Genomic DNA, 25,357 nt, shown 5'->3' with positions numbered 1-25,357 from the left:
TAGGTCTTGGGGGTGTGTCCGAGGACAGAGGAAGAGACCACGTTTCATCAGAAATGGCGTTCAGAAGGAAGCATCACTGCGGGTAGGGCCAGATGATGGGCCACACGTTGACAGGGAGACGCAGGTCTGTGTAAGGCACTGACCCCTCGTCCGTCTGGGAAGGAAACAGCCCGTGAAGAGGCATGGGATAGGAAAGCAGGAGTGACGTGAAGAACTCCAAGGCGGCCACTTTGGTTGAACATAAAAGGGAACCACAGGAGAAAGGCCAGAGAGGCAGGTGGGAGAGACATGGTTTCATTCCTAGTTGAATTGAACTCGTAATGCAAGGCTGAGAAACACAGATGAAGCAAGGGGGGAATGGGGAACTCTCCATGTTTCTAAGCAGGGGGGGAGAAGGAGGAAACCCCATTCCTGAGGCTAATGTGTCAGCACCAGGGATTGGTTAACAAGTGTTGGAATTTGAGTGCTAATAGGAGAAACATAACAGAAAAGATAGATGCGATGGATATTGTAGTTACGTGATTTAGAGGCTTTAAACTGATGTGCGGGATAAATAGAAATCAAGAGATGCCCCAGAGTCTCAAGGGTTCTGGGCCATGTTGTGCAAAGGTCGAAGAAATTCAGGCCAAGAAAGGCCAGTGGTTTGGGGCATGAGAATAGGCATTGGAATCTAACATCTGCGCAAACAATTCAGTCAACTGGAGGGGAGAGGACTTAGGCTGAGAAGGGTTAAGGGAGAAAGTGGAGTTCTGGGGTGTAGACACCACGTTCAAAGCCCTTGGCAGTCATAGGAAAGGGAGAGAGAGGTGAAAGATTAGTCTGAAGAGTAACAGGTCCAAGGAGGGCTTCTTTTACTCACGAGTGGAAAGTCCTACAGAATCTATTGGACCGGGGAGGCCCACAAGGTCCCACAAGAAATAAAGAAAAGCCCTTCTGCTGGACCCCCAGCCATACACAGCTGTGGTCATTTCAAAGGAAAACAGTGCTGGGGGAACTCTGAGAGGCTGCAGACATCATTTTTATCACATACGAACATTCTTGAGGGTGAGGTGGCGAGAAGAGTCTAAAATAGTAATCTCTTCTCAGCCACTATCCTAAGGGCCTTCCTGCGGACATGCTTTTCTTCGAGGTCACCGAGAATCACCCCCTCTGCCCGGCCCCACTGTTGGGAAATCTGTCCTAACCAGAAATGGGGGGAAGAAGACGGCAAGGTGAAAGGGGCTGAGGCTGCTAGAAACTGAGGGAAAGCGGGGAGGATGGAAGGGACCATCAGTTTTAAAACACTGATTTTCCCAGCTGCTTTTCACTATGAATTTATAATACAAAATCCATGTAGTTTCCTCTCTCTTGGACACAACTGTAATGGCAATATTTGGTTTCACTGATTGGGAAGAACGGACATCCCTGTTGTAATAACCACCATGACACTGGCTCCCGCCTTAAAGGATGGGCTGGTTTCCCATTGGATTGTACTGAATATATTTATAAGTCCGAAGGCACACCTTGGCAAATAATGGCTCTTTAAAGGCCATTAATGCTATTATCAAGTTTGTGACACTGAGATAGCATCTTCCTTGAATTTTCCAGAAACTCCACCCATCCAGATTTTTATTTTTTACTTAAAAAAACTTTTTTTGGAGTATAGTTGATTTTAAATGTTGTGTTAGTTTCTGCTGTACAGCAAAGTGAATCAGTTATACATGTACATATACCTACTCTTTTAAAAATTCTTTTCCAGGGCTTCCCTGGTGGCGCAGTGGTTGAGAATCTGCCTGCCAATGCAGGGGACACGGGTTCGAGCCCTGGTCTGGGAAGATCCCACATGCCGCGGAGCAACTGGGCCCGTGAGCCACAACTACTGAGCCTGAGCGTCTGGAGCCTCTGCTCCGCAACAAGAGAGGCCGCGATAGTGAGAGGCCCGCGCACCGCGATGAAGAGTGGCCCCCACTCGCCGCAACTGGAGAAAGCCCTCGCACAGAAACGAAGACCCAACACAGCCAAAAATAAACATAATAAATAAATAATAAATAAAAAATTAAAAGAAAAATTCTTTTCCAATATAGGTCATTACAGAGTATTGAGAAGAGTTCCCTGTGCTATACATTAGGTCCTTATTAGTTACCTATTTTATATACAGTAGTGTAGATTTTTAGAAGACTGCAATTATTACACACTTAACCAGCCAATTTATTATAAGAACATTCAGAAATTCTTGTTGGCTGAATACACGTTGAGCATGAGATACCATCTCTATTGTGGATGTGTGCCGTGCTCTTGAAATATTTATGTGTCTCCTCCCAAGGATGCAGACTTTATTGTTTACAGTCTGAACTTATTTTAAGGAAGAAAACCTGCGGATGCAGTTCCTGTTAGAGCAATACCTAGGCTTTATTTAACATATTTATCTTGTATTCCTAAGATATTTCCACCTACATTATCTCATCCACGTTGTGTTATTAAGATTGGGAGAGAAAGGAAAGCATTTTGTTTTCTTCAGAAAGAGAAAGAAAAAGATTAATTGAAGCTGTGTCTAGGTAGACACAGACCTTGATGTATTTCCGTCTCCCTGAGCCATGCTGGTTAACACTGTCAAACCACAGTATTAATGGTGGCATAACCAAGCCATTCATAGACTGCAACCCAGCTGTATGACCTGTGTTCTGTCTCATAGATGGGAATGCACGGCAGAGGGGCAATTATAACCCACGTCCCTAATTCTCACCAGAGCACTTTTTCCCAGGGAGCTGCTAACATGGTCCCCTGACAATCAGAAATCCCCAGTTCGTGTTAATGAGCTAACACACACATCAGGCATGATGCTAGCACAGCTACAGAGGGAAATGAGGATGTGCTTTGAAGGACTGAACCAGTGTAGCCTAACAGTTACTCAGTAGTGGCCTCAGCCAGGGACAAAGAAATCGGCACTGGAATAAAAGGTAAGGAAAATGCAAATTATTTTCCTTGGAAAAAAAAAAAAAAGGAAACTTCCAATCAGTGCTAACTCCCCCTACCCCCCGCCCCTTCCCTCAGCTTAATGTCAACAACCTTCGATGAAAAATCAAGTTATGGGCTACCCCTTGTAGGTGCTACTACACCTAAAAAACAACATAATCCTGAATCAGACCAAGTCAACCCAGTGCCACCAAGTTTGTGGGGCTCCGTGTCCTTCATTGTCTTTAAGTCAAGAGTGTTCCCTTTTCTTTAGATTTGGAAATTTAGTGCTTTCTAATTTTGTAAAGCTATCTAGCCAGGACTAAGATTTTGACCACATCTTAACTTTTTCCGTGCCATTTCACTGACCAAGGGTATCTTACACAATAGCTGGCCTGCTCACAGTATCTGGTGGTTACAGAGTCAGATGAGGACTTGAAATCGTGACTACACTGACTGGCCTTTGCCTCCTCTGGCTGTTCTAAAGAAATGTAAGAACTCGAATGGGGAGACATTCAGCATCCTCTTTCAGACGGGACTTGGCTGTGCTCTCTGTGACATGCCAATCTATCACAGAAGCAACAAGCCATCACCTCCAACCTGTCCGGCTGCTTGTACAAGTGTCTGAACAGATAGAAACAAAATACTCCGGAGCATTGGTTTCTTCTCAAAAAACACTCTTCTGTTTCTCATAGGGACTCAGTGCCTTGAGCAAACATTCTCTCTTTAACCCTTACAGAGTCACAGTGGCCAACACGAGTATCGAAATCTTACAAATAGGGGAGCTGTGGGAAAGTAAAATTTTCTTGCTATTTGCCTGAAATTCAGTGAATGAGGGGTGTTTGCAAGAGAACCCAGTCTTCTTACTCCTGGGCTTGTGAGGAGCTGGTATACAGCTGGTATCTCATATGCCCCTTGAACTAACTGTATAAATGGAAACTTTGTGCAGCCTGGTTACCAGGCCTTCAAATAAATATTGTATTTATGTGTGTTTTGTGTTTTCAAACTCCATCAGCCGAAGGAGCCAGAATTCAGATACTCCCCCTGCCGCATCCCACCGCAAATTTCATTGCTAAGACAAGTTTTGACTCAGTGGAAAATCATCAATTTGTTGGAAGTTTCTGGGCACAAGGCTTCACTGAATCCAAACTAAGAGTTTAAAAATTAAGTCCTTCCTCAGAATCAGCTGGTTTGTATTTAAATTTTTGTGTGTTTCATAGAAGAATATGGCTGCTGAATAAAAAGTAGTCTAGTGGTATTTCATTCGAATTTTCGCATTCAAAAAGCCCTTTCGATCACAAAGATGGAAAGATGTTTGGTGCAGCAGCTGAGCATTTGGGGTCAGTTAATTTCACTTTTCTAAGCCTCAGGGCTATCATCTGCAAAATAGGGATGATAAAAAGATTAAGTGAAATGAAGTCAGATGGAGCACAGAGTGTTTACTGAGCACATGGCAGCCGTAGAGGACTAAGCAGCAAGAACCAGCCACGAAGACTCCTTTCTATCAATGTCATGTGGCAGCCTGGAGGGGAGGGGAGTCTGGGGGAGAATGGATACACGTATATGTATGGCTGAGTCGCTTTGCTGTGCACCTGAAACTATCACAACATTGTTAATCGGTTATACTCCAATGTAAAAGTAAAAGTTAAAAACATTAAAATAAAAAAAAAGTTTAAAAATTAATAAATAAATAAATATTCTTTTGATGATTTAAATTAAAGGAGAAAAAACACGTTGACCATAAATACGATATAAGATATGCGCAATACAGACCTGGGCTTGATGAGGAGAAAAACTATGTTACAAGCAATTGAATGGACAGAAGCCAAAAGATTTTTTTTTTTTTTCCCTCTCCGTGCTTCTGCAGAATTTAGCAGAATTCTGAATGAAAGCAGTTCACCTTCTGTGCTATCTGTAAAGACTAAATGACTTCAGCCATAAGCCATCATAATGTGTTTGGTGTGCTTCACAGCCAATCTGAGGGTTGTCCCGACCTTGTGTCATCCTAACGGACCTGGATACTGGACACAGTTCAATCAACCAGAGAAGAGCAGGAAAAGTCTTCTTTGGAGGTGCTATGTTCTGCCAGGTCACTGACTCCTACACTCAGGATTGATTACAAACACCCAATTAAGAGGCATTTGGAACCTGATCTGAACACTAATCTTGTCTCTTGTTTTTCTTCAGGCTTAATGATCAGCCTTGATGAATACTACAACGACCATTAGTTAAGTCTATTTTATAGTCTCCCTCACAAGCACACACACGCACATATGTGTTTGTGCACGTGCTTCTCCGAAGGATGTCAGCACGCATACAAGTATCACGTTTTATGCTGGAAGGAAAGGAGCTGATAATACGCATGCCGGCTGCAGGCATATGTCTCCCTTGGATCAATTTTGAAGTGCCGCCTCCCCAAAGTGAAATCTGGTTGGAAATGCCATGCACATGTTGATTCAATTGGATAAGATTTCAACTAATCTTCTCATAAAGGTTGCTTCTCTCAAATTACAGAAATGCCCAACACACAACAACCTTGAAATACTCAAAATTCATTATGATCCAATGTGATTGCTTATAGGAAGAAATAATAAAGGAAATTAATTTTATTAAACACATGGAGTTCTGTTCAAATTAAATCAGTGCTAATGCGGAAAGAAATCAAAAGGAAGAAAGTAGATAATTATCTGCTTGAGCAGCAACCAAGGATGCTGCAGGTGGTAGCAACCACACTGACCTCCGCTGTTCTGAGAAGAGTTCATTTTTACCCATTTAATAGTTTTTTAATTGAATTTAGCTTGGTGGTGGTGCCTCTCACGTTGCCCATGTTGGGAAGTTACTTGAGATCAAAATCAGCAATGAAAAGATGAGGAAAAATAAAGCAAAGGAAGATCGCTCTGAATTTGCCTGGCATAAAAAGCAGGCTCTTGGACCAAAAACTTTGTGTTTATTTTAACATAACTGTAGTATAAGCAAGAACTATATTTCTATAGTAGTCACCGAAAAACAATTAGAAAAAATGCTTCAGTAAGACTGTTTTGGGATTAGAACAGTACACATTTTTTTCTATCCCCATTCCAAAGAGTTTGGCGATCTTCAAAGGATAGTACATCCAGACTTCAAGACTATAGATGAGTTTTGTCTGATTTTGAAATTTATAAAAATGGAATTACACAAGTCAGGATGGCAGCTGCCCTTGAGGCCAAAGGTCAGAGACTTAAAGCGGACAGGGGGTGGCCTCTTCCTAGGAAGCTGGACATGTTTGCTCTGGTTCGGTTCCATGGGTGTGCTCACTTTGTAAAATTGTATCAAATGTTACACTTACTTTGTATATTTTTCTAGATATAGATTATAATTTAATATACTTTTATACTTAGTATAGAAAAAAGAGAATTACTTTGGCAAAAAATACCCACTGTTTTCCATAAAACAAAATCTTTGTTTGCTTTGGTCTAAGTGATGCTGTAAAACCCAAGGCTAGGACTAGGGGTACGCCCATGCCTCAGATACAAAAAAACTCACTAATCAGGATAAATAATACTTTAATGCAATTTAAAAAAATTAAAATTAATGCAAAAATCCATGCTGAACAAAGTAAAGATGAAAACAAAAAATATAACTTAGGGAAACCAAAAATGGAACTTATAGTCCCCAAATTCCCTATAAACAACAAAGTTACCATTGTATAATTACATTTTCAGGAATAATCAGATTTGAGGAACTAAGGGAAGATTAATTTGCACTCAGTGAGTTTATAGTCTATGAAAAATAAATGGTGTTTCAAAGTTTATGACAGCTTAGGAAATTTTAAAAGTAGCATTAAAGACAATGTGTGATTTATTCCAACAAAATCCCCAAACTTGAGTATCGTCTCTATTTAATTACAGTTTTATTGTGTTTAAACTTCATATGAAGTTACAAGAGTGAAATCTTCCTTTGATTGCACTGAATTAAGAAAAAGACACCAATTTATTGGTTACACAAAGAAAAGGCTACAAGTCTAAATGATAGAAAAGCATTTATGGGATGTTATAGCCTTGCGTCTTGGTGAAATCCTGCGAAACAGCCCTGACAAATCAGGCAGTGAAGTCAGGAAGTTGTCACTCAGAAGACCTCCCTTCTCCCCCAACACCACCACCTTTTTAGACTCTCTTTCTGGAGCTTCACGTTCATTTTCCTAATGTTTTTAACCCAATGTCTGTGAAATTTTTATTGCTCCCCAGATGACATCTGATCTGAATGTAACCACACACCTCTTTGCTCAGCAGTATTTGTCACAAACCATTATAAATTATCATGCTGATAGTTTGCATTGCTGGGAAACCGGAAAAGCTCCATAAATTCTAACTACTGTATCAATGACATTCTTGTTTATTATGCAGATATAAAGTTTTATGAGAGTCAAGATGGCCGCTTTACCACCGAAGGAAACTCCTGTGGAGTAAGACCCAACCAGCTCAGTGTAAGTACTGAAAACCATTTTCAATGCACAATGAACATTGCCTTCTGACCAACACTCTGCAGGTGGGTTTTTCTTTCTTTTCTGCTTTTAACTCTGCTTTGACACTTCACAAGCATGGAGGAGTTTGCTGGTGCAAAAGAGAGAAATCAGATTCCTCCTTTTCTTCTCCATTCAGAACATTCTATAGCCACCTCTGGTATCAACATCACAATAAAACCAGGCAGACTAGTTAGCTAGTCTGCTTTCTCCCCCCCTCCCCCCCACTACATCCACCGTAAAAACCTTTTTGTCAGGTTAGCACAGGTTAATTATGTACTGGGCCAGTCCTGGTGTTCTTCACATGAAAATTTGTGATTGTGTGCATTTCACTGTATGGTTAAAATTATGAGAGAATATTTTAATTTCATTATAAAGAAAACAATAAATAGAAATAAAAATATTTTTCCTACCAGAGCTTGGCTATTTAATTACTTATTTATTCCTACACTCTAAGAAACAATTGTTTAATTGGGTCTCCAGGATGTTTTGCAATAAGCAAATTGTGAAGGAATCAATTTCTTGAGCTTTCCCATTATGAAAGCTGACTATTCAAATACCGACAGTTTCAAGAGAAATGCGGGATGTATTATATGCGGATCATCCCCATTATTGGATTAATATATTTAGTTTGCTTAGTTTCCTATGTCCAAATATTCTAACAATCACCAAGTTGTTAAAGATATCCTAAGAATGATAATAACTGCTTCTGAGAGGAGCTTCTAGCTTTTCAAAGGGCTTTCATATCCACTACCCTATTTTATCTTACTATAAAATGGGAACAGCAAGTACTTTTTACTGCTATTAGACATATAATATAGCAGAGACAGGGAAAGACATTAAATATCTCAAATAAGACAAACGGCTTGTTCTTAACAGAAATGATAAGTAAAAGCTTACCAGTTCTCTGAACGTGATGTGTCATCTCAAATGCATTTTTGGAAGTAGCTTAATATAAACTTAAAAACCCCACAATCCACCAAAACCCCAAAATCTATACTTTTGCACATCCAACATAAACTTTGGAAGTCTATGAATTTATTCCTACAGGAGTTTCTGGTGCTTTCCATTTTGCTAGGGAATTCTAACCACCTGTAGATTTTAAAGCTGTGGATTCTTCTCACAACCAAAAGGAGATAATTGCACCACATGTGTAGAATTTTCAGCTGCAACCTTCAACAATAACCAGGAGTCATGTGGACCAGTCAGGAAAGATAGTGATGGCAAATGTCTTAAGTTGGTCTTCCTATATCATTTTTGGAATTTTCATTGATAAAACAATCAGGGAGCACCACTTGGAAACATGGCACAAAGATATTTTCCAGGGCCATAATCTCCACTGACCACATCAAGCTAAATGTATCAGCCTTCAAGACTCGGCAGGAGATGGCTCCTTCACAGAGAACAAATACTCACTTGCTACAATTAAAAAACCACCTTATTCTGTAGCATTAAAAAACAAAAACAAAACTCACCATCCTAATTAAAGAAACAATCTTCTTGGCCTTGTCAGTTTCTTGCTGATATCACTTAAATGGCCCCTTACTCTGAGTTATAATTATCCCTTTTCTAATCATCTTTAAATAACAAAACTAACAAAAAAGTTTGCTTCCCCCATCCTACCATACTCTACCTCACATCATGATATGGCAGAGAACTATTTAAGGCTTGCTGTGTGCCAGACACTTGTAAACACTTTACACACATTATCTCATTCAACTGGCTTCCCCTTCTTACACTCCTATGCAGTTGGGTGCTGCAGCCAGCTCACACCAGCTCATGAGAACCAGATGTACACACTTCTTTGCAAGTCTGTGCACAGTGACATCACTGTAGTTTGAAACTGGCCATGGTGGGAATATTTACACTACAGAAATCGGCAAGTATCACAGATCAGGACTTGACCTATCCCCTCCCTAGATCCAGTTGTTAACATTGACCAGCACACCACTGCTAATAACTATTCTGAATTCTTTAACTATTATATTACATATATACATGGTCAAAACTCTCAGATCAGGAATTAGTAAACATGAGTTTACTGAAATCTAATAGCACCTTATTTTGAGGAATAATGTTATTACTTGAGTATGTTTTACCAGAGTTTCTTAAAAATATCTCCTATAACAGTTTAAGTATTGGCAAAATGCAAAACATAAAACAAAACAAAATAAAATGAAATGGAAAACAAGTCTCCAGTTTGTCTAGGTGATTGACATTGTAAAAACCACAATACAGAATACTGGCCAAAACAAACAAACAAACAAATTCCCTGTTTCCAAGAAGTTACTGGCACACTCTATTAATGGCAACTTTCACACAAGATTAAAAAGTCAATATAATGCCCTGAAGCACTTCTGAATCACAGAAGAAAGATTCAACTGAAATTGGCATAATTTTACCTGCTGTAGTGTTCCACTAATTATTTGGAAATTGACCACCAGGACATGAATGTATGCTAATTCTCCAGGCATCAGATGTTGAATTAATCAGATGACCTCATCTCCCTGACCATGAAAAACTAGTTTACCCCACCAAACCAACAGGTTCTTGAGGACTTCTTGCAGGTGGGAATATTTTCATACTATTCTTTTCTTCTCTAAAAGGGTTATGTGTTGGCAAAGAAAATATTTTAAATAATGAAACTGACTCATTTTAAAACTTGGGAAAACATATCAGTCTTTGAGAAACACTTTAGAAGTGAGATTTAAATAGATTACTTTCCTTTGCTAAAACTATTTATATATCTAAACATCACTGAAGGTTGATATTCAGGTTCAAGTCTCTGGAGAGTACACCATGTGCAGTGTGCCAGAACAGGAGGACATAGATAAGACAGAGACAGGTGGTCTGCTGCGTGGATGTCCAGTGAGAAAAGCAAATTTGGATCCGAGTGGACTGCCGCTTGCAATGTTAAAACATACTTTCCAACTGTGGAAAGCAAAACCTACACACAGTTCTTTCATACGAAGTGAGGAAATATAATTTAGACTGTCCCTCTAGTGAGGATGTTTTCATAATAATGAAACCTGGTATAAGTTGATGCTTAGTAACTTAACCATAGAAGGAGATAGGAATGCTAAAGCACATGAACAAACATTATATTCATCGTGAATTAACAGTTCTTTCAGCATTTTCCATAAGAGACTTGCAATCATTAATCTACTATAAAAATCCCTCATTAGACTTACCCTATATTCCTCATTTTTTTTTCAATGACAATTTGTTTTGGTCATTTCAAACTCAGTAAGATAAACACAGTTCTTAGATCACAAAACATGCCCCAGATTGGTTTAAAAAAAATACCCGACCTCAATACCCGTCTGCCAATGCACTATATGAGAGTGACCTACGATATTTAATAAGAACTCAGGTGAGAGTTTGGGTTTCTAATTCTTCACCTTTCCAGGAAAAAAAAGACACATATATACACACTTCTCAACAAAAGAGTTCCAAAACCAAAAGTGTTAACAGGAAAAAGAATATGAGAAATTACACATTTAAATATAATCTCCCTGGTTTAGGGCACTCAGAAATCACTTAACATAATTTAATTTCCATACCATTGACACATGATCTGGCCTAGATCAGAATCCCTCCTGGATCCATTTACATTCTAGGTGGTTCACAGACTTTCCCCCCATAGACACCTGCGCCCACTAGATGGTGCTGTGGCGCCCTGTTCAAACATTCTCACTTACTTGCAGTCTCTGTCTTCCAAATCGAAGTGAGGGTTGAAGTTAATCATAATTCTCTGATATGGGTCAGGAGCCTGAATCAGCCATTCACATTTTTCACTTGGGTGATAAGAATGAGGATAACCAGGAGATGTAAGGTACCCGGGGCTTTCAATTTTTATAGTATCTCCACATTTATCTGCAATAAAAATAATACTTTAGTAGACCTTTTCCTGACAACCAGTTAGGTATTCTAAATTTACATATAAATGACCGGTTATTAAACGTTCCATAACTTTTTAAGGGGAGCTCCAAGAGGCGCTTGCAGGTCCTTCAGGTGGCGCCGATACCAACACGCCACCGAAGGACACTCTTTGATCTCAGGAAGCCGGTTCAGGAGGAAAGTGGCCTGAGATCTGATAGGACCCCATCCCCCCCCCACGCAAAGTTCCCTCCCAAGAAAAAGGTCTTCCAGCATTAAAAACATTAAGTCCCCTCAATGGATGTTAACATGGTCCCCAGGGAGCTTCTGCTAGACTTAATTATCCCCCCAGAAGTGTAATCGCATTAAGGAGTGAGTTCTAAGTGAAGGCGACTAAAAGATGCTATTTGACCCTTTGTGTTGCTTTTTGATGATAAGCCTGGTCTGTGTCATTGATCAGTGGGGATTGTCATCCAGGATTTCAATTGGCTTAAAGCCAAACCTTTTGTTGTTGTTGTTTTATCTTCCCATAAATCTAAGTGATTTTGAGTTATCTCTGCTTTTGAGATCCAGATCATCAGAGAACAAAGTATATGTGGTGAAGCAGAAATAATTCTGCTCTACTGCTCCAAGGTTGCTCAGTCTTGGAGACCAGATCAAAGTAACTGGGCAGAAAGAAAAATAAATAGCTACACAGCATTAATTCTAATTACCTACATGGTGGAAAAAAGCTCCACCACATGGAGGTCTGGGTATCACATAGGATGAGCTATACTGTCACAGTTTAGGAAAGGTGAGCTAACAAGTTTTGGGCCCTCCTTTCAAAAAACCCAAGAGCCAAAGTGATTCACTGAGAGCCAAAGAAACCAGTCTCTGGGCTGCTTTATTGTTCAGTGGGGACCCTCATTGTCACTTTTCATGATGGATTTCATACTGGAGAGCCTCAGCCTGCAATGCTGCCACATTTATTGATGCTTATTTCGAGCAATAAAAATTTGGTGCATAAACTATGTAAGAGGAACAGGTATGAAAGCAGTGAAATATATAAGCCTATCAATCACAAATTTTCAGTAATGGTATATATAGATTTTAATATTGCATCTAATAGATTCCCTGTGGAAAGAGAATGGCATTCTTTGCTCTCAGCATGAATTTATAAATCTACAGAATTTTATTACAGGAAAACCAGGTCAAATGGAAATGAAAGATGAAGTGCACATCAAAAATGTATAAAGCTACATGCATTACAGAAATCATTTCCCATAAATTAAAAAGAAGACAATATAAATTACATTGTTTTTCTCAATTGCTAGATGTTTTTGACTTTGTTTCTCAGACTGGGGGTAGCCTTATATGGGTTTCCTTTGCCTTGGCTTTTAGAAGCTTAAGGTTTGCCAAGAAGAAATGATGTTGTAACCGGAGTTCAGAATCTCAGCTAATGATCATATTGGACTCTGTTACGTGATTCTGCCGAGGCTCTTGCATTATTTTAAATGTGTAGAAAACTTGGAAAGCGACCCCATCTCATTAAGTCTCCTCCAGCTCTGTACAAACATCATGGCAGTGTCTGGCATCTGTTAGACGGGTGAAATAAAACAGCACTGCTTGTAGCCACTCGACAGAGTCACTTCAGAAGACATTTAGGTGGATTCGGTACCACACCAGAGCTCTTTAATCTGTGACTTCTGAGAAAGTGACAGTGTAATAAGATAATGCGGACTCCTAGACTCCCTGGCTCTGTTAAATCTCTCTAACAGTTGATTAAGAAAGAGCAGTTTCTAATGATTCTGGACCATTAGTCCTAAATAAGGTTAATGAATTAATTTAGCAGACACTGATACTCGGAGGAGGTGGACATGGCTGGAAGAGGTCTGTTGAGCTACAGAGGCATTAACTGGCTCTGGTCACTGCAAACACAGCAACATGGGTTTAACTAGTCAAGTCACCGAATGAAGCTCAGGGTCTCAGCATTCCCCAGATTTCTGCTAAGAAAATTAAGAAGTATATATATTTCTTATGTATGTACATACACATACACTCACACACACAGACATATGGAGCTCACAACCTAAAGTCTGAAAGCTATTTGCATTGGATTTCAAATCCATCCTATGAACGCCACCACCGATTTAATCTCCGGAGTTGTGGAGGCAGAGTTTGGGTTACTGTAATTTCTAAAGTCTAACCACTTGAGCTCTTTCAATTGGAGGTGAATGTTATTTTGTTCCCTGCCAGACTATAGAAAGATGCCATCATCCGAGGTTCATTAATAAACTGAACTCCACATTCACAATTGTGTGTGTGCGTGTTTTGCTACCAAGTGTATCTTTTAGAACACTGCTTGGTAGCTGTTGGGGAAATCTATTGCTTCAATCACGAAACCTCCAAAAAGCATATTAGAAAGATTAACTTCCATCGTAAAGATGTGATTTACATTCCTCTCGGTATGAACTCCTCCACTTGTGGTCTCTTATTAAAACAATATACCACCGTAAGTAGCGGATGGTCTTTCTTTCTAATTACTCTGATTGAAATCTAAGCCAGACAAAAGTAAATATTTGATAATTAGTTAATAATAATTGCTGAAGACTTACTGTAAAGATAATGCCATCCCCTTGCTTCCACCTACTTTACAGTGTAAGTCAAACATGCCTACAACCAGATCCCATTTTAAAACACATTATTTAGGTTACAGGATACTGTTTATAACCCAGCACGGTCTTCCATTTACTTAACAGTGAGTGGTTTTAAAAGCTAAGTGGAAGCTGCAACTAGGTTGGGGATTTTCAGATATCCTGGTGCCTTACACTGTATATATCAGATTCCTTTATTGACACGATGTAACTTTCATTCATATTCCAGACGGATCAGGGCCATTTACAAAAGCGGAGGAGGGAGTTACATCACCAGCAAACTGCTATCTCCTGCAGGCACCCACCAGAGGAAACAGTTCGGGGGAGCTGCTCGAGAACCAGGAAGTTCTCCTGGTAAAGTGTTCATTAACTTTCAACAGCCATCAGATTTTTGAAAGGGAGTCTCATCTAATTGCCTTTGGGAGGAAACATTATTAAGATAATTGGTGTGCTGCTCTGGGAAGGTAAGCAGTTCTGCCTTGTAGCAGAGGTAGGAAAACCTCCACGGCCAAACAACCAACTTCAGGAGGGAGTCAGAGCACTTGAAATCTCCCTGCCCTACACAGACTTATCTTATTGCTTGATTTCTCCGCCTGGATAAAAGTTTCCTTCGCCCAGGAGGCGGCTCTCCCCGGTGGATCCCGGCAACTGGGCGCGGGTCCGGGGTCCGGACGCGGGCAGCCTGGAGCCGGGTTCACCCCTGTGGCCGCGCGTCTCCGCCTGTCACTTACCGTTGCGAAAAGCGCCGGCCGCCGAGAGGAACAGGGCGAGCGCGGCGCACAGGAGCGGCAGCCCCCTCTCCATCCTCCCTTCGCTGGGTTCCCGGGCAGACGCGGGAGAACCGAACGTGCAGGGAAAACAGAGCACCGGGGCGATCTCAACAATCCGGAGCGCTTCCACTTCTCCCAGAGCTGTAAAATCCTCAGTCCGTCTTGGAGAAAGGAAAGCGGCGAGGCAATGCCGTGATCCGAGAGAAACCCTCCTCTTTTTGTGTCTCAAGTCGCCTGCATCCTGTCATTTAGCTCCGGTTTCCTCTCTCTTTTCCCACACTTGTTCCTCTTCCAGGAGCCACTGCCCGGGCCATGTCTCAAAAAAAAAAAAAAAAAAAGGGGGGGGGTGGTGGTGGGAGGAGGAGGGACGTAGAGAAACGCACACCAACGCCAATTTCCAGAAAGAAAAAAAAAAAAAAAATCCGGCTTGTTTCTGGACCCGCTGGAGCCGAGGAGCTGGCGCCCAGGGGAGGTCCGAGGTGTCTGCGCGAAGGAGAGGAGCAAGCAATGAAAAGATGAGCGGGAGACGGCGGAGTTCCACCAACTGCACCCCTGCTTCCCCCACCTCCTCCTCCCCTCCCCTTCTGGAGCCCTTCCCTCGCTTCCTCCCGCCCCTCTCCCCGCACGGGCTCGCCAGCAATGGCCTGACAGGAGACGGGGAGGAACAAGTTTCCCTCCGTGTGCGTTCCCCGTGCGTCTGTCCGTCTCTCCCGCAGGCCCTGCTGGGACCTTCCCGGGAAGGGAGGCGCCGGGGGTCCGCGCCCAGGGCGGGCTGGCGGGTGTGTTTGGGGGACTGGGCGTAGAGGTCGGTGGCAGCGCCAGGGTCGAGCTAGCCCACCTCGGCGTGCTCGCTCGGACCCCCGGGGGAGAGCGAGGCAGCTCGCCCAGGATCTTGGGGATCCGCCGCCGAGGCGTGCGGGGCGCGCGGGAGGTAGCGGCTGCTGCTCCCAACTCCGAACGCCCGGGAGGCGCCCGGGGCGGCCGGGTAGTGTGACCTGGGGCAGGAGCACCAGGGCGCGCCTGGACGCTGCGGGTCAGGCCCGGAGGGGCTGAGGAAAGCTCGGCAGGGGTGGGGGACGCACCCCGGAGCCGGGCGAGGGTCGGCAGTGTCGCTGCCACGTAGAGCCGAGTCAGTAGATTCGCGCGGGCGAGGCTGTGCTGCAGCCCCACCCGGCCTCCCTGCCCGGTAAAGGGGCGCGCTGCTGGGCGCCTGGCGTGCTCGGGTGCCCGCCGCGCGCCGCGGGCTCCATTGTTACCCGAGATCTGGAGTCCTCTCCTCCGGGTCAGAGGGCACCCTGGAGGGTGGGAGCTGGTGTGCCTTCCAGCTAGGGGGCAGTCGTCGCCCGACCCCGCCCAGCATCCTGACTCGGAGCCCAGGTGCTCGGGGTTTGGAAATTAGGGGTCCACTGTCCCGGGTTCCTGTGCAATCCGGGGGAGGGGAACAGTGGCGGGGGCGGGGTTTGCTCTTGGCAGGGCTCTCACGGTACCAGCTCAGACCACAGGCCAAAGTCACGCCGGCCCTCCAGCTCCTCCCCACCTCCGCCTCCCACGGCGGCGCGTCCTCACTGTGGGCTGGATGCCCCCAAGTTCCATCCCCGAGGGCTTTTCGGGAACTGCTGTAGAAAGCCTCTGCGGATAGGAACAGCAAGGACATTTCAGGGAACAGACAGGTTTTGGCAGCGGATCAGGTCCTTGAGAGGGGTAAATGCCCGCGGACCCCCCCCCGAAGGAGTTCTCGGGGAAGGTGAAAAGGTCAGACGCCTTCTGGGAACGGCGTTTCTGCACACACCCGAAAGCAGAGCCTTATTCCTACCTGGCGCAAAGAGCTGGCAAAAGAGATTTAGGAATGTTGGCAGGAAGACTCTGGTCAAAGGTTTTGGCGGAAGAACTAGGGGCGGGACGGGAGAGAGGAGGCCCAGGGCGCGCGGGCCCCGGGCGAGGGCTCGGCGCTTGCGGCTGGCGGCTGGGCGCGGTGGCGCGCGCCGGTTGGGGTGCAGGCGAGCCCCGCGCGGTGCAAAGCTGCACCCCGGGCTCGCCCGCCCGCGCCCGGGGAGTCCCCGCCTCCAAGCTGGAGACCAGCACCCAGGGCGCTGCGAGTCGCCCTGCCAGCGAGCGCTTGTTCGCCCTCACTGGTTTCCTCCTTCTCGGCTATCCCACCCCGGACGCGGGATTGGAAGGGGGCACTACGAGGCCGGGAGTCAAACGCCTGGGTGGAACGGAAGGGGCAGTGGCGGGGCGAGACAGGGCGCCAGCCGCGCCCTGCGCAGACCCCGGGGAGCCAGCGCCGCGGAGGGAAGCCCGGGCGCTTGGCTACCGCGAGCGCGCGACGCCTCCTCCCCTCCTTCCTCTCGATCCCCGGCGCGCCCCCGCCAGTCCCAGTCCCCGGCTGCGCGGGGCGAGCGGCATCCTCAGATTTGGGGTGACCCCGGGCGACCTTAGCCCGAGGCTCGGAGGGAGAGGCGCCTCTCTGAACCTGGCCGGTTGACAGAGAAGGGGAACCGGGCGGCGCAGCGCCCGGGCGTCCTGGAGTCCTGGAGTCACGGCTGCTCTCCTCCTTCCTAGTGGGAACTGCGCGGCCGCGCTCGGTCCGGGGAGCGGTTTTGACCCGTCTGTGCCTCCGCGGGGTGAGCGAGGGGGCACACGCGGAGACTTGATCTGTGTTGTTTTTAGAAAACTGCCGCCAATCTCTCTTCCCCTTTCCCTGCTGAGTGTGCATTTCCCAGGCTGGAGCCACCAGCTAACAAATAAAGCCACCAGATCCTGCACTCGGAGAGGCACTGCCCTCCCTCCGCAACCTCGACCCCGGGCTCCCTCCCGCCTTTCCCGGGGAAGGGCACCTCCCGCGGGTCGAGGCGCGGAAAACGTCCGTCTCCTTTCTTGCTCCCCAGCTAAGCATTTTGCCAGTCTTTCTCCAACCAACTAATAAGACACGCAGTAGGTACTCTGGGGGAAATATCATATTTAAGTTCTGCCTCTGATTTTTCTGGTCTCAGCTGATCTGAGGCTTTTCTGGACTCCTGAGTTTCCACACGCAGTACTGGATAATGGGAGCCCTACCGCACTGATTGATAATTGCCCGCTAGTGGGTTGGTGCAGAGCAAATTGTCCTTGCTAACAACCTCTTTCCTCTGCTGTTGGATTCTACTAAGTGCAGAAAAGGGTCAGTTTTAGACTTCTGCAATTCCCCTGCAAAGGGAGATAGACCGACCTTTACTTGACGTGATAGACAGAGGAAGAGTTTGGCAGTATTCCTAGGTTGATTTTATTTTGGTCTTGTGAACACATCATTCTTCCGGACATCACAAATCCCCAGACTAGGTAGGACCCAATTCCACTGAAGGGAAGATTCATCATCACACCCGAGTGCCAGGCAGAGGCCCTGGATGGGCAGTGCCCAGCGCAATGGACTCCCATGGAGGGGTTGCTCTGGGAAGAAGGCCCTTCACATCCGCCTCCTGAGCAGGGCTGGAACCGAGGCCCATCATTAAGAACAGACGGGGTGCATACAGAGTGAAGTGAGTCAGAAAGAGAAAAACAAATACCTTATGCTAACACATATATATGGAATTTTTAAAAAATGGTTTTGATGAACCTAGGGGCAGGACAGGAATAAAGACGCAGGCATAGAGAATGGACTTGAGGACACGGGGAGGGGGAAGGGTAAGCTGGGACGAAATGAGAGAGTAGCATCGACATATATACACTACCAAATGTAAAATAGATAGCTAGTGGGAAGCAGCTGCACAGCACAGGGAGATCAGCTCGGTTCTTTGAGACCACCTAGAGTGGTGGGATAGGGAGGGTGGGAGGGAGATGTAAGAGGGAGGGGATATGGGGATGTATGTATATGTATAGCTGATTCACTTTGTTATACAGAAGAAACTAACACACCATTGTAAAGCAATTATACTCCAATAAGATGTTAAAAAAAAAAAAAAAAAGAATAGACTGGGTGGTAAATGTATGGTTTCTTTCATCAAGCGCTCATCAATTTGTCAAAAATAAGGTGAGAGCCATTGCTGCCAGAAGGCCATTTGAGCCGCTCACGTCCTCAAAGTATTTCAGGTTGGTGCATATGGAGACTGGTATTTCAGATCTGTATCAAGTCTAGTCAAGTTTTTTAAAGCATCAAATCCACATATTTCAGAAAAGCAAGGACACAACATATTTTTAGTAGGAGCTAACCTACATTTGAAATGTAAGAATGGAAGAAGTGAAACAGAAAAGATTAAAAATTGGAATTTAAATTAATTTCCTATTATTTAAAATAATTCTATTAAAAATAGCACTGCTGTTAAATGACTATCATTCAAGGGGTGTCTTTTAGACCTCATGTAGAGCTGTCTCCTTTATTTGAATTGGCAGAGGAAAGAAGAAAATAAACAAATGAACTTTTACTTTCTGATTCTTCACTTTGGGCCTTTTAAAAGTTACATTGAAAATTCTTTCAATATTGGAGAAAAGCCTGCCATCAAAGTTTTAAAACAAAGTTACAGTGTAAAGTTTCTATAATACAGTACATGCAGATGCAGGAAGACAATGCTAAATTTTGAATCATGTGAGTAGATTCACAGTATATGTTGGTGTTAGACATTAGGGCTAGAATTTGAAGGGTTCAGTTTGTGCCAATCAGCAGGACGTCTTCTGTGTTTCATTGTTGGTATTTGTTGGTGTTAGACATTAGGGCTAGAATTTGAAGGGTTCAGTTTGTGCCAATCAGCAGCACGTCTTCTGTGTTTCATCTGAGCTGGCTTCCTACTCAAGTGAGAGCTCTCCAGGTAGAGAGAGTTACCAGGTGGTCATGGCTGTTCCAGGCTAAGTGAGCCTTCCTTCCAGGTTGTGATCACAGAGGAAGGATTCAGGGGCAGGATGCTTTCTCCCCCAGAAGAATGCAATTATCTTAATAAAATTCTGATTGGCTCCACTTGGATGATGTGCCCAAGGGAGATGGGTTACTCTTTTTAGCCAACCTGGGTCACTTGCCCACCCTACCTGTGGCCATGAGGGCAAAATGCAGAGAGGAATTCTCCCAGAGAAAAAGAGGGTCTCTGGACTCTGAAGAAAGGGGAAGGAATGCCAGACCACCAAAGCCACAGTTGTCTGCTCTTCAGAAGACCCCTCTCTTTGTTACTTAGCTGTTTTCAAGTGAGAGTGTTTGAAACTTTTAGTTCTTCATTTTGATTAGGGTTGATGTTATTGTGTTCTGTTGTGTTTTGCTTTGTTTTTAGTTTTTCACCTAAATATCCACTCATAGCAGATAGCATGAATCCATAGCTTTTATTTCACGATCTGAGGGTAGTATTTCATTCAGGGTTGACTGTCAGTCAAAATTATAAAGCAGGTGAAGGAGTTCAGTTTTAACTTCATTTCTTTTTGGTGAATGTCCTGTATTTTATTCTGTCTTCCCGGTTCCCTCACAAAGACCTTGAAAGAAATAGATCACTTTAAGAGCACAATACTTAACCCACAGAATGGTGAGATTCAGGGAAGGTTTTAGAGGTGAGGAATATTCCAGGATACCCTAATAAGGATACTGAATAAGGCACCTATGTGCACTGGTGTCAGGGTATACCACTGGGGTTCATAAATTCTAAGCTGCCTTTGAGGGGAAAACGAAGACATATTTACTCTGGAGAGATTGCCATGAAGACATGGCCTAAGACTTACCAATAAAATAATACGTTTTCTTTAACAAACGAAAAGTTTTTAGGTTAACATGATTGGTGGACTCTAGGAATGAAGTTTGTAATAAACAGCAATCACATCATAAAAGGAAAGGCTTGGAACACTATGTTCTTCTTCAAATCTTGTGTAGTATGTTTTCTTGAGGTATGTTGAGCTCCACAGAACATGAAGAAATGGAGAATATGAACAGACCAATTACCAGTAATGAAATTGAATCAGTACTAAAATAAACTCCCAGCAAACAAAAGTCCAGGACCAGATAGAGGCCTTCCCAGGTGAATTCTACCAAACATTTAGAGAAGAGTTAACATCTGTCCTTCTCAAACTATTACAAAAAATTGCATTCATTCTACGAGGCCAGCATCACCCTGTTACTAAAACCAGACAAAGATACCACAAAATAAGAAAATGACAGACCAATATGACTGATGACCATAGATGCAAAAATCCTCAACAAAATATTAGCAAACTGAATCCAACAATACATCGAAAGAATCATACACCATGATCAAGTGGGATTTATCCCAGGGGTGCAAGGATTTTTCAATATCTGCAAATTGATCACTGTGATACACCACATTAACAAAATGAAGAATCAAAACCAGGTGACTATATTGAGATATATTGGAAACAAGCCTCTGCAGTGCCAGTTTATTTTCTTTTACAAAATGTTACCCATTAAAACTTTTTAAAAGATACATGCTTAAAAGGGGATGGGAACAATGGCGGGGGAAAGCCTCACCCATGAAAGCACATGACAGAAAGTACAACTTAGTTTCAGAGGCTGGGAGTCTGGACCTAGCTCCACCGTGATTGTGTGCAATTCTGAACACATTGTTTAATCCTGCTGGACTGCCAAGGTTTACATCTGTAAAAGACAGATATTGAATTAAGTCATCCTTTAATACCTTCTCAGTTGCAGAATGGAGTGATTCTACAATCTTGTGAGCAGTTTTTTAAAAGTTGTTAAGAGTGGGTGGATCATCACCCAAGGTCACATGAAACCTTGAGTGGGGGTAGGGCTTGTACCAGGACATCACGTGGAGTAACTCATACCAACAGGACAGCTTTGTGCTTCTGATATTTGAAACCTCCTCAGTATATTTTCTTTCTGAATTGTTTGTGTTCCTAATATGCATGGTGACATGGAGTGCGTGTCCTGTGTCTATCTGTATATACTGTGAGCTCGCGTGAGAAATCTGGTAATAAAGTAACGTACTATCAGAGGAATGGCAGGGGATGATCAAAATCATGAGAAAGTCAAACAAAGAAACCACAAAACACACAGACACAGACACCCCTCATCAAAACTCTTCTCTGCCTGATTTCTCGTAAGCATAGGGCAAATCGATATTCCCATTCAGCAGGGTTCAGGAGTGCTTTCATGAAGGATATGTGTGAGTTAACTAAATTTAAAACTTAAGGAAATGATTTTTTGAGAAAATACGGGTTAAAGCGTGGCTGTTCTTCTTGAAGTTTCTCTGATCATGTGCTGTTGTGCTACTGGAAAATGTCTGCCCTTCTAGACACCCTTGTCAATGGAAACAGATCGACATCAAACTGGGTTTCTGCTCTCCATTTCCAGTTCCAATCAGGAGCAGTAATGGAGCATCCCTAGTGTCAGGTCAAGTTGAAGACAAATGATAACACATTTTGGTTGTAGGTCTCCTTTTACATTGCGTCTAGCTTCTTCTATACCAGGAGTATTATTTTCAGAGTATTTTTCAGACCAATCTTGAACTTAATTGCAGATTTGCATATAAGGTTGCAAGCTCTACCTACCACATACTGTGCTTTTGACCGAGAAGTTTTCCGGCCAATATGGGGGTCTTCACAGAGATCTTGGGTGGGCTCATACTGCTGAAGCTGTGGCTAGCTGCAGCAAATATTCTCAGTATCGTGAAATCCAGGTTGTAGGGTCTGTTGCTAACATAAAAATGTTCCTCAGTGATGTGCTGGCCCAAAGCATGAGGGGGTCAGAGAGAAACTTCTCCATCCGCCTAACAAAGCCTACATTGGCTGTGGTTTTAACAACCACGTCCCTTAATAAAAGCTGTCCTTGGAAAACAATATAAATAAAATAAAGTTTTATAAAGGCCCCTGAAGATTCCACCTGTTTCCCTGAGGCTGTAATGACGATCCTGACTTTAAAATCCCCTGTCTCATTCCTTCTGAGTTTTCCTATTTCGTGCTCCCTGGGAGTTTCTCTGTAAAATAAACCTGTGGGTAATGAGGAAATCAATGCCTTAATTGAAGGTCAGGTCTACAAAGATCTAGGTAGGTGTGCTCTGGATGATGGAAAAATCCCCCAGGGTGGTATCCTGCCTCCCTGAAAGAGAAGCCGGGTTGCAATTTGTCTGAACTGTGGTGGCCCTTGCTTGGACTCCAGCACCTTGTCTTCTTAATCTCACAATCGGGTAATTTCCATTCCTGATGACTCCCCTCATTTGAAGGGGAAAAGGAAGAGCCCCAAGGGCTTCATAATTAAACACAAGCACTCTCACAGTCCTACGTCAAAGCTGAATGACTCTGTATCCTGTTGGTGTTGTGTTCGTGCCTTCTACACAACTGTGACCTTTCAATTCTGCCTAGATTAGTGCCATGGCCTTGTTATTCTTCTGTTTCTTCTAGTGTCTTTCTTTTAAAAGAAGAACCAAGAGAGTGGTATTTTGGTGTTTGTTTGCTTTCTTTTATCTTCGGTTATTGTTAGCACCTAGGGTTGACACACTTCTTAGCCTAAAGCAGGGAGGCCATTCTAAACACAAAAGCTACTGTACTTTCAACAACTCAATTTCCTAAACCATTGGAGGATTCTGGGATCTGTTAGACTGCAGTGTAAGCATTTTATAGGGGGTTCCTATGACAGCATTATTAGCTAGCAGTTTTACCTAAATAGCCTTCATAATATCCTTCTTCTTCTTCTCTCTCTCTCTTTTTTTTTTTTTTTTGGCCAATTTACTTTCCCTTTCTATAGCTACAACTATTAAATATACATTCCCAATATCTTAGTTCCTCTTCTTTCCCTGGTGGAATATTTTCAATTCTGTAATTTCAGCTCCTGCTGCTTATTTTGGGTCATTATTATTGTGTGTGGTCCCTAGCTTAGGTATGGGTTATGCTCTAGATATCTGTTTCAAAATTAGTTTGCTAGAACGACTTCCCTGGTGGCGCAGTGGTTAAGAATCCACCCGCCAATGCAGGGGACACGGGTTAGAGCCCTGTCCCGGAAGATGCCACATGCCGCAGAGCAACTAAGCCCATGCACCATAACTACTAAAGCCCACGCGCCTAGAGCCCACAAGCCACAACTACTGAAGCCTGTGAGCCTAGAGCCCGTGCGCCACAACGAGAGAAGCCACTGCAATGAGAAGCCTGCGCACCACAACGAAAAGTAGCCCCTGCTAGCTGCAACTAGAGAAAAGCCCGCATGCAGCAACGAAGACCCAACGCAGCCATAAATAAATAAATATATATATATATAAAAGAAACTCAGAAGATATTTCAAGTATGTTTTTTAAAAAAAATTAGTTTGTTAGAGTTCTACATGGTTCCCCACAGAAACAATGTCATAAAGGATAAACCACAGGCCAGTCCACCAAGACATTCTAAACTCACACATAGCTGGACTTCCATTCTTGGTAGCTCTGAGCTGTGGGACCCTTGATGACCTGAGCCCTGGTTATTTTTAAGAGGGGTCAGGGCACTAAGTCAATAGGGTACTAATAAGGACAGGCTAGCAAGAGCTAGCAGGGCTCCTCTCTTGGGATGGCGAGGGGAATTTCTTGGTAGTAGGCCCCTAATGCTGTGGTAACTTGGGGTCCTAACAGGATTCACAGCTCCAGGAAGGAGGGCCCTCACAACCGAGGATATCAATTTGAAGAAAATGGTTAGAGGGAACGGGTGTTATCAGTGAGGCCAGGGATGGCTTTGTCACCTAGGGTGGAACAGCAGGCAAGCAGATTGCTCCTACTGGTAAATGGCTTATTTGGAAGTTAGGGGCTGTCCTAGTCAATATGGTTATAACTTTAAAAATCAACCATATTTCTCTATTATAGGATTACTTGATGCTTTCAAAGATTTGAGGAACACTCATCGTTTTTCTCTTAAAGCAAGACCATCTAGTTCTCTTTCCTTGAGTCATGCCTTTATGCTTTTGCTATTGGATGAAAATGGTTATATACAATGCACTATTTTTAAATTTTCCAGAGTAGATCTGAAGGGTTATTATCATTATCCTTTACTCTTCCTTTCATGACTCAATAATAATTTTTGCACTTTCACTTAGCCTTTAAAAAAATAGATTAATGGATCCAAGGATGAAGTCAATTGCAGAGTGACCCCAGTAGCTTTTGCTTCAAAACTGCTATTTTTAATATCAAATTGCCATTGTTTGGAGGCAAAAAGATCATTTCAAAATGATTTCAACAATCTAGAGCGGCATTTAAGAACTATTATCCCCAATCCTGCTATAAGTTTTCAGATGTATTCTTTATAGCTGAAGATTGTTTTGTAAAATCTTTTGACTGCTCTTCTTCTGTTTAATGTTGTAGTCTAGAAATATTTAGATGGCTTGCTGTTATGTCGGACGTATCCTTGAGGCCATCAGAAAGGCTAGCTTCTTTTCCCAACACCAATTTGATATTTTTTATATATCCAGGGTGGAGTTTAGAAAACCTGGGTGACATGATCAATAAGCCATTTTGAGAATTGCTCAGAACTCCATTTTATCTTTTTTTTTTTTTAAACAACTTTTAAAAATCAGAGCCCCTGGCATAGCACTCTCCAACTGTGCCACAGAAGGCCACAAGGATGCCGGTGCTTTTTCCTGTCTATTTTTGTCCCCTACCATAGCATAGCCCTGGAAGGGATCTTTAGAAGTCATCAGTCTGTGCCGTTGCCTTCATGCTAAACATCACAGAGAAAAGATAACCTAGCCTGTTCTAAAAGGCTAGGCAGTGGAA

The 25,357-nt window shown here is 43.5% G+C and overlaps 1 protein-coding gene across 7 annotated transcripts in view; it reads right to left on the bottom strand.

Moving 5' to 3' along the window:
• NRP1 (neuropilin 1) overlaps positions 1 to 15,922 on the bottom strand; it is a 137,645-nt gene extending 121,723 nt beyond the window's left edge. For 2 of the 7 annotated variants that reach the window (XM_082385340.1, XM_082385341.1), the window contains exons 1-2: positions 14,673 to 15,291; positions 11,131 to 11,305 (exon numbers count right to left, since the gene is read on the bottom strand). In XM_082385340.1, the coding sequence (XP_082241466.1) occupies positions 11,131 to 11,305; positions 14,673 to 14,745 (248 nt within the window). In that variant the 5' untranslated portion in view covers positions 14,746 to 15,291. Of the gene's footprint in view, positions 1 to 11,130; positions 11,306 to 14,672; positions 15,292 to 15,793 lie in introns of those variants that run through there. The other 5 variants (XM_082385338.1, XM_082385344.1, XM_082385339.1 and 2 more) reach the window with 4 other exon arrangements.
• Between the last annotated feature and the right edge of the window lie 9,435 nt (positions 15,923 to 25,357).

The sequence above is a fragment of the Balaenoptera borealis genome (genome assembly GCF_965194805.1).
Source record: "Balaenoptera borealis genome assembly, chromosome: 3".
Taxonomy (NCBI): Eukaryota; Metazoa; Chordata; class Mammalia; order Artiodactyla; family Balaenopteridae; genus Balaenoptera; species Balaenoptera borealis.
This window is presented reverse-complemented; position numbering and strand designations above follow the sequence as displayed.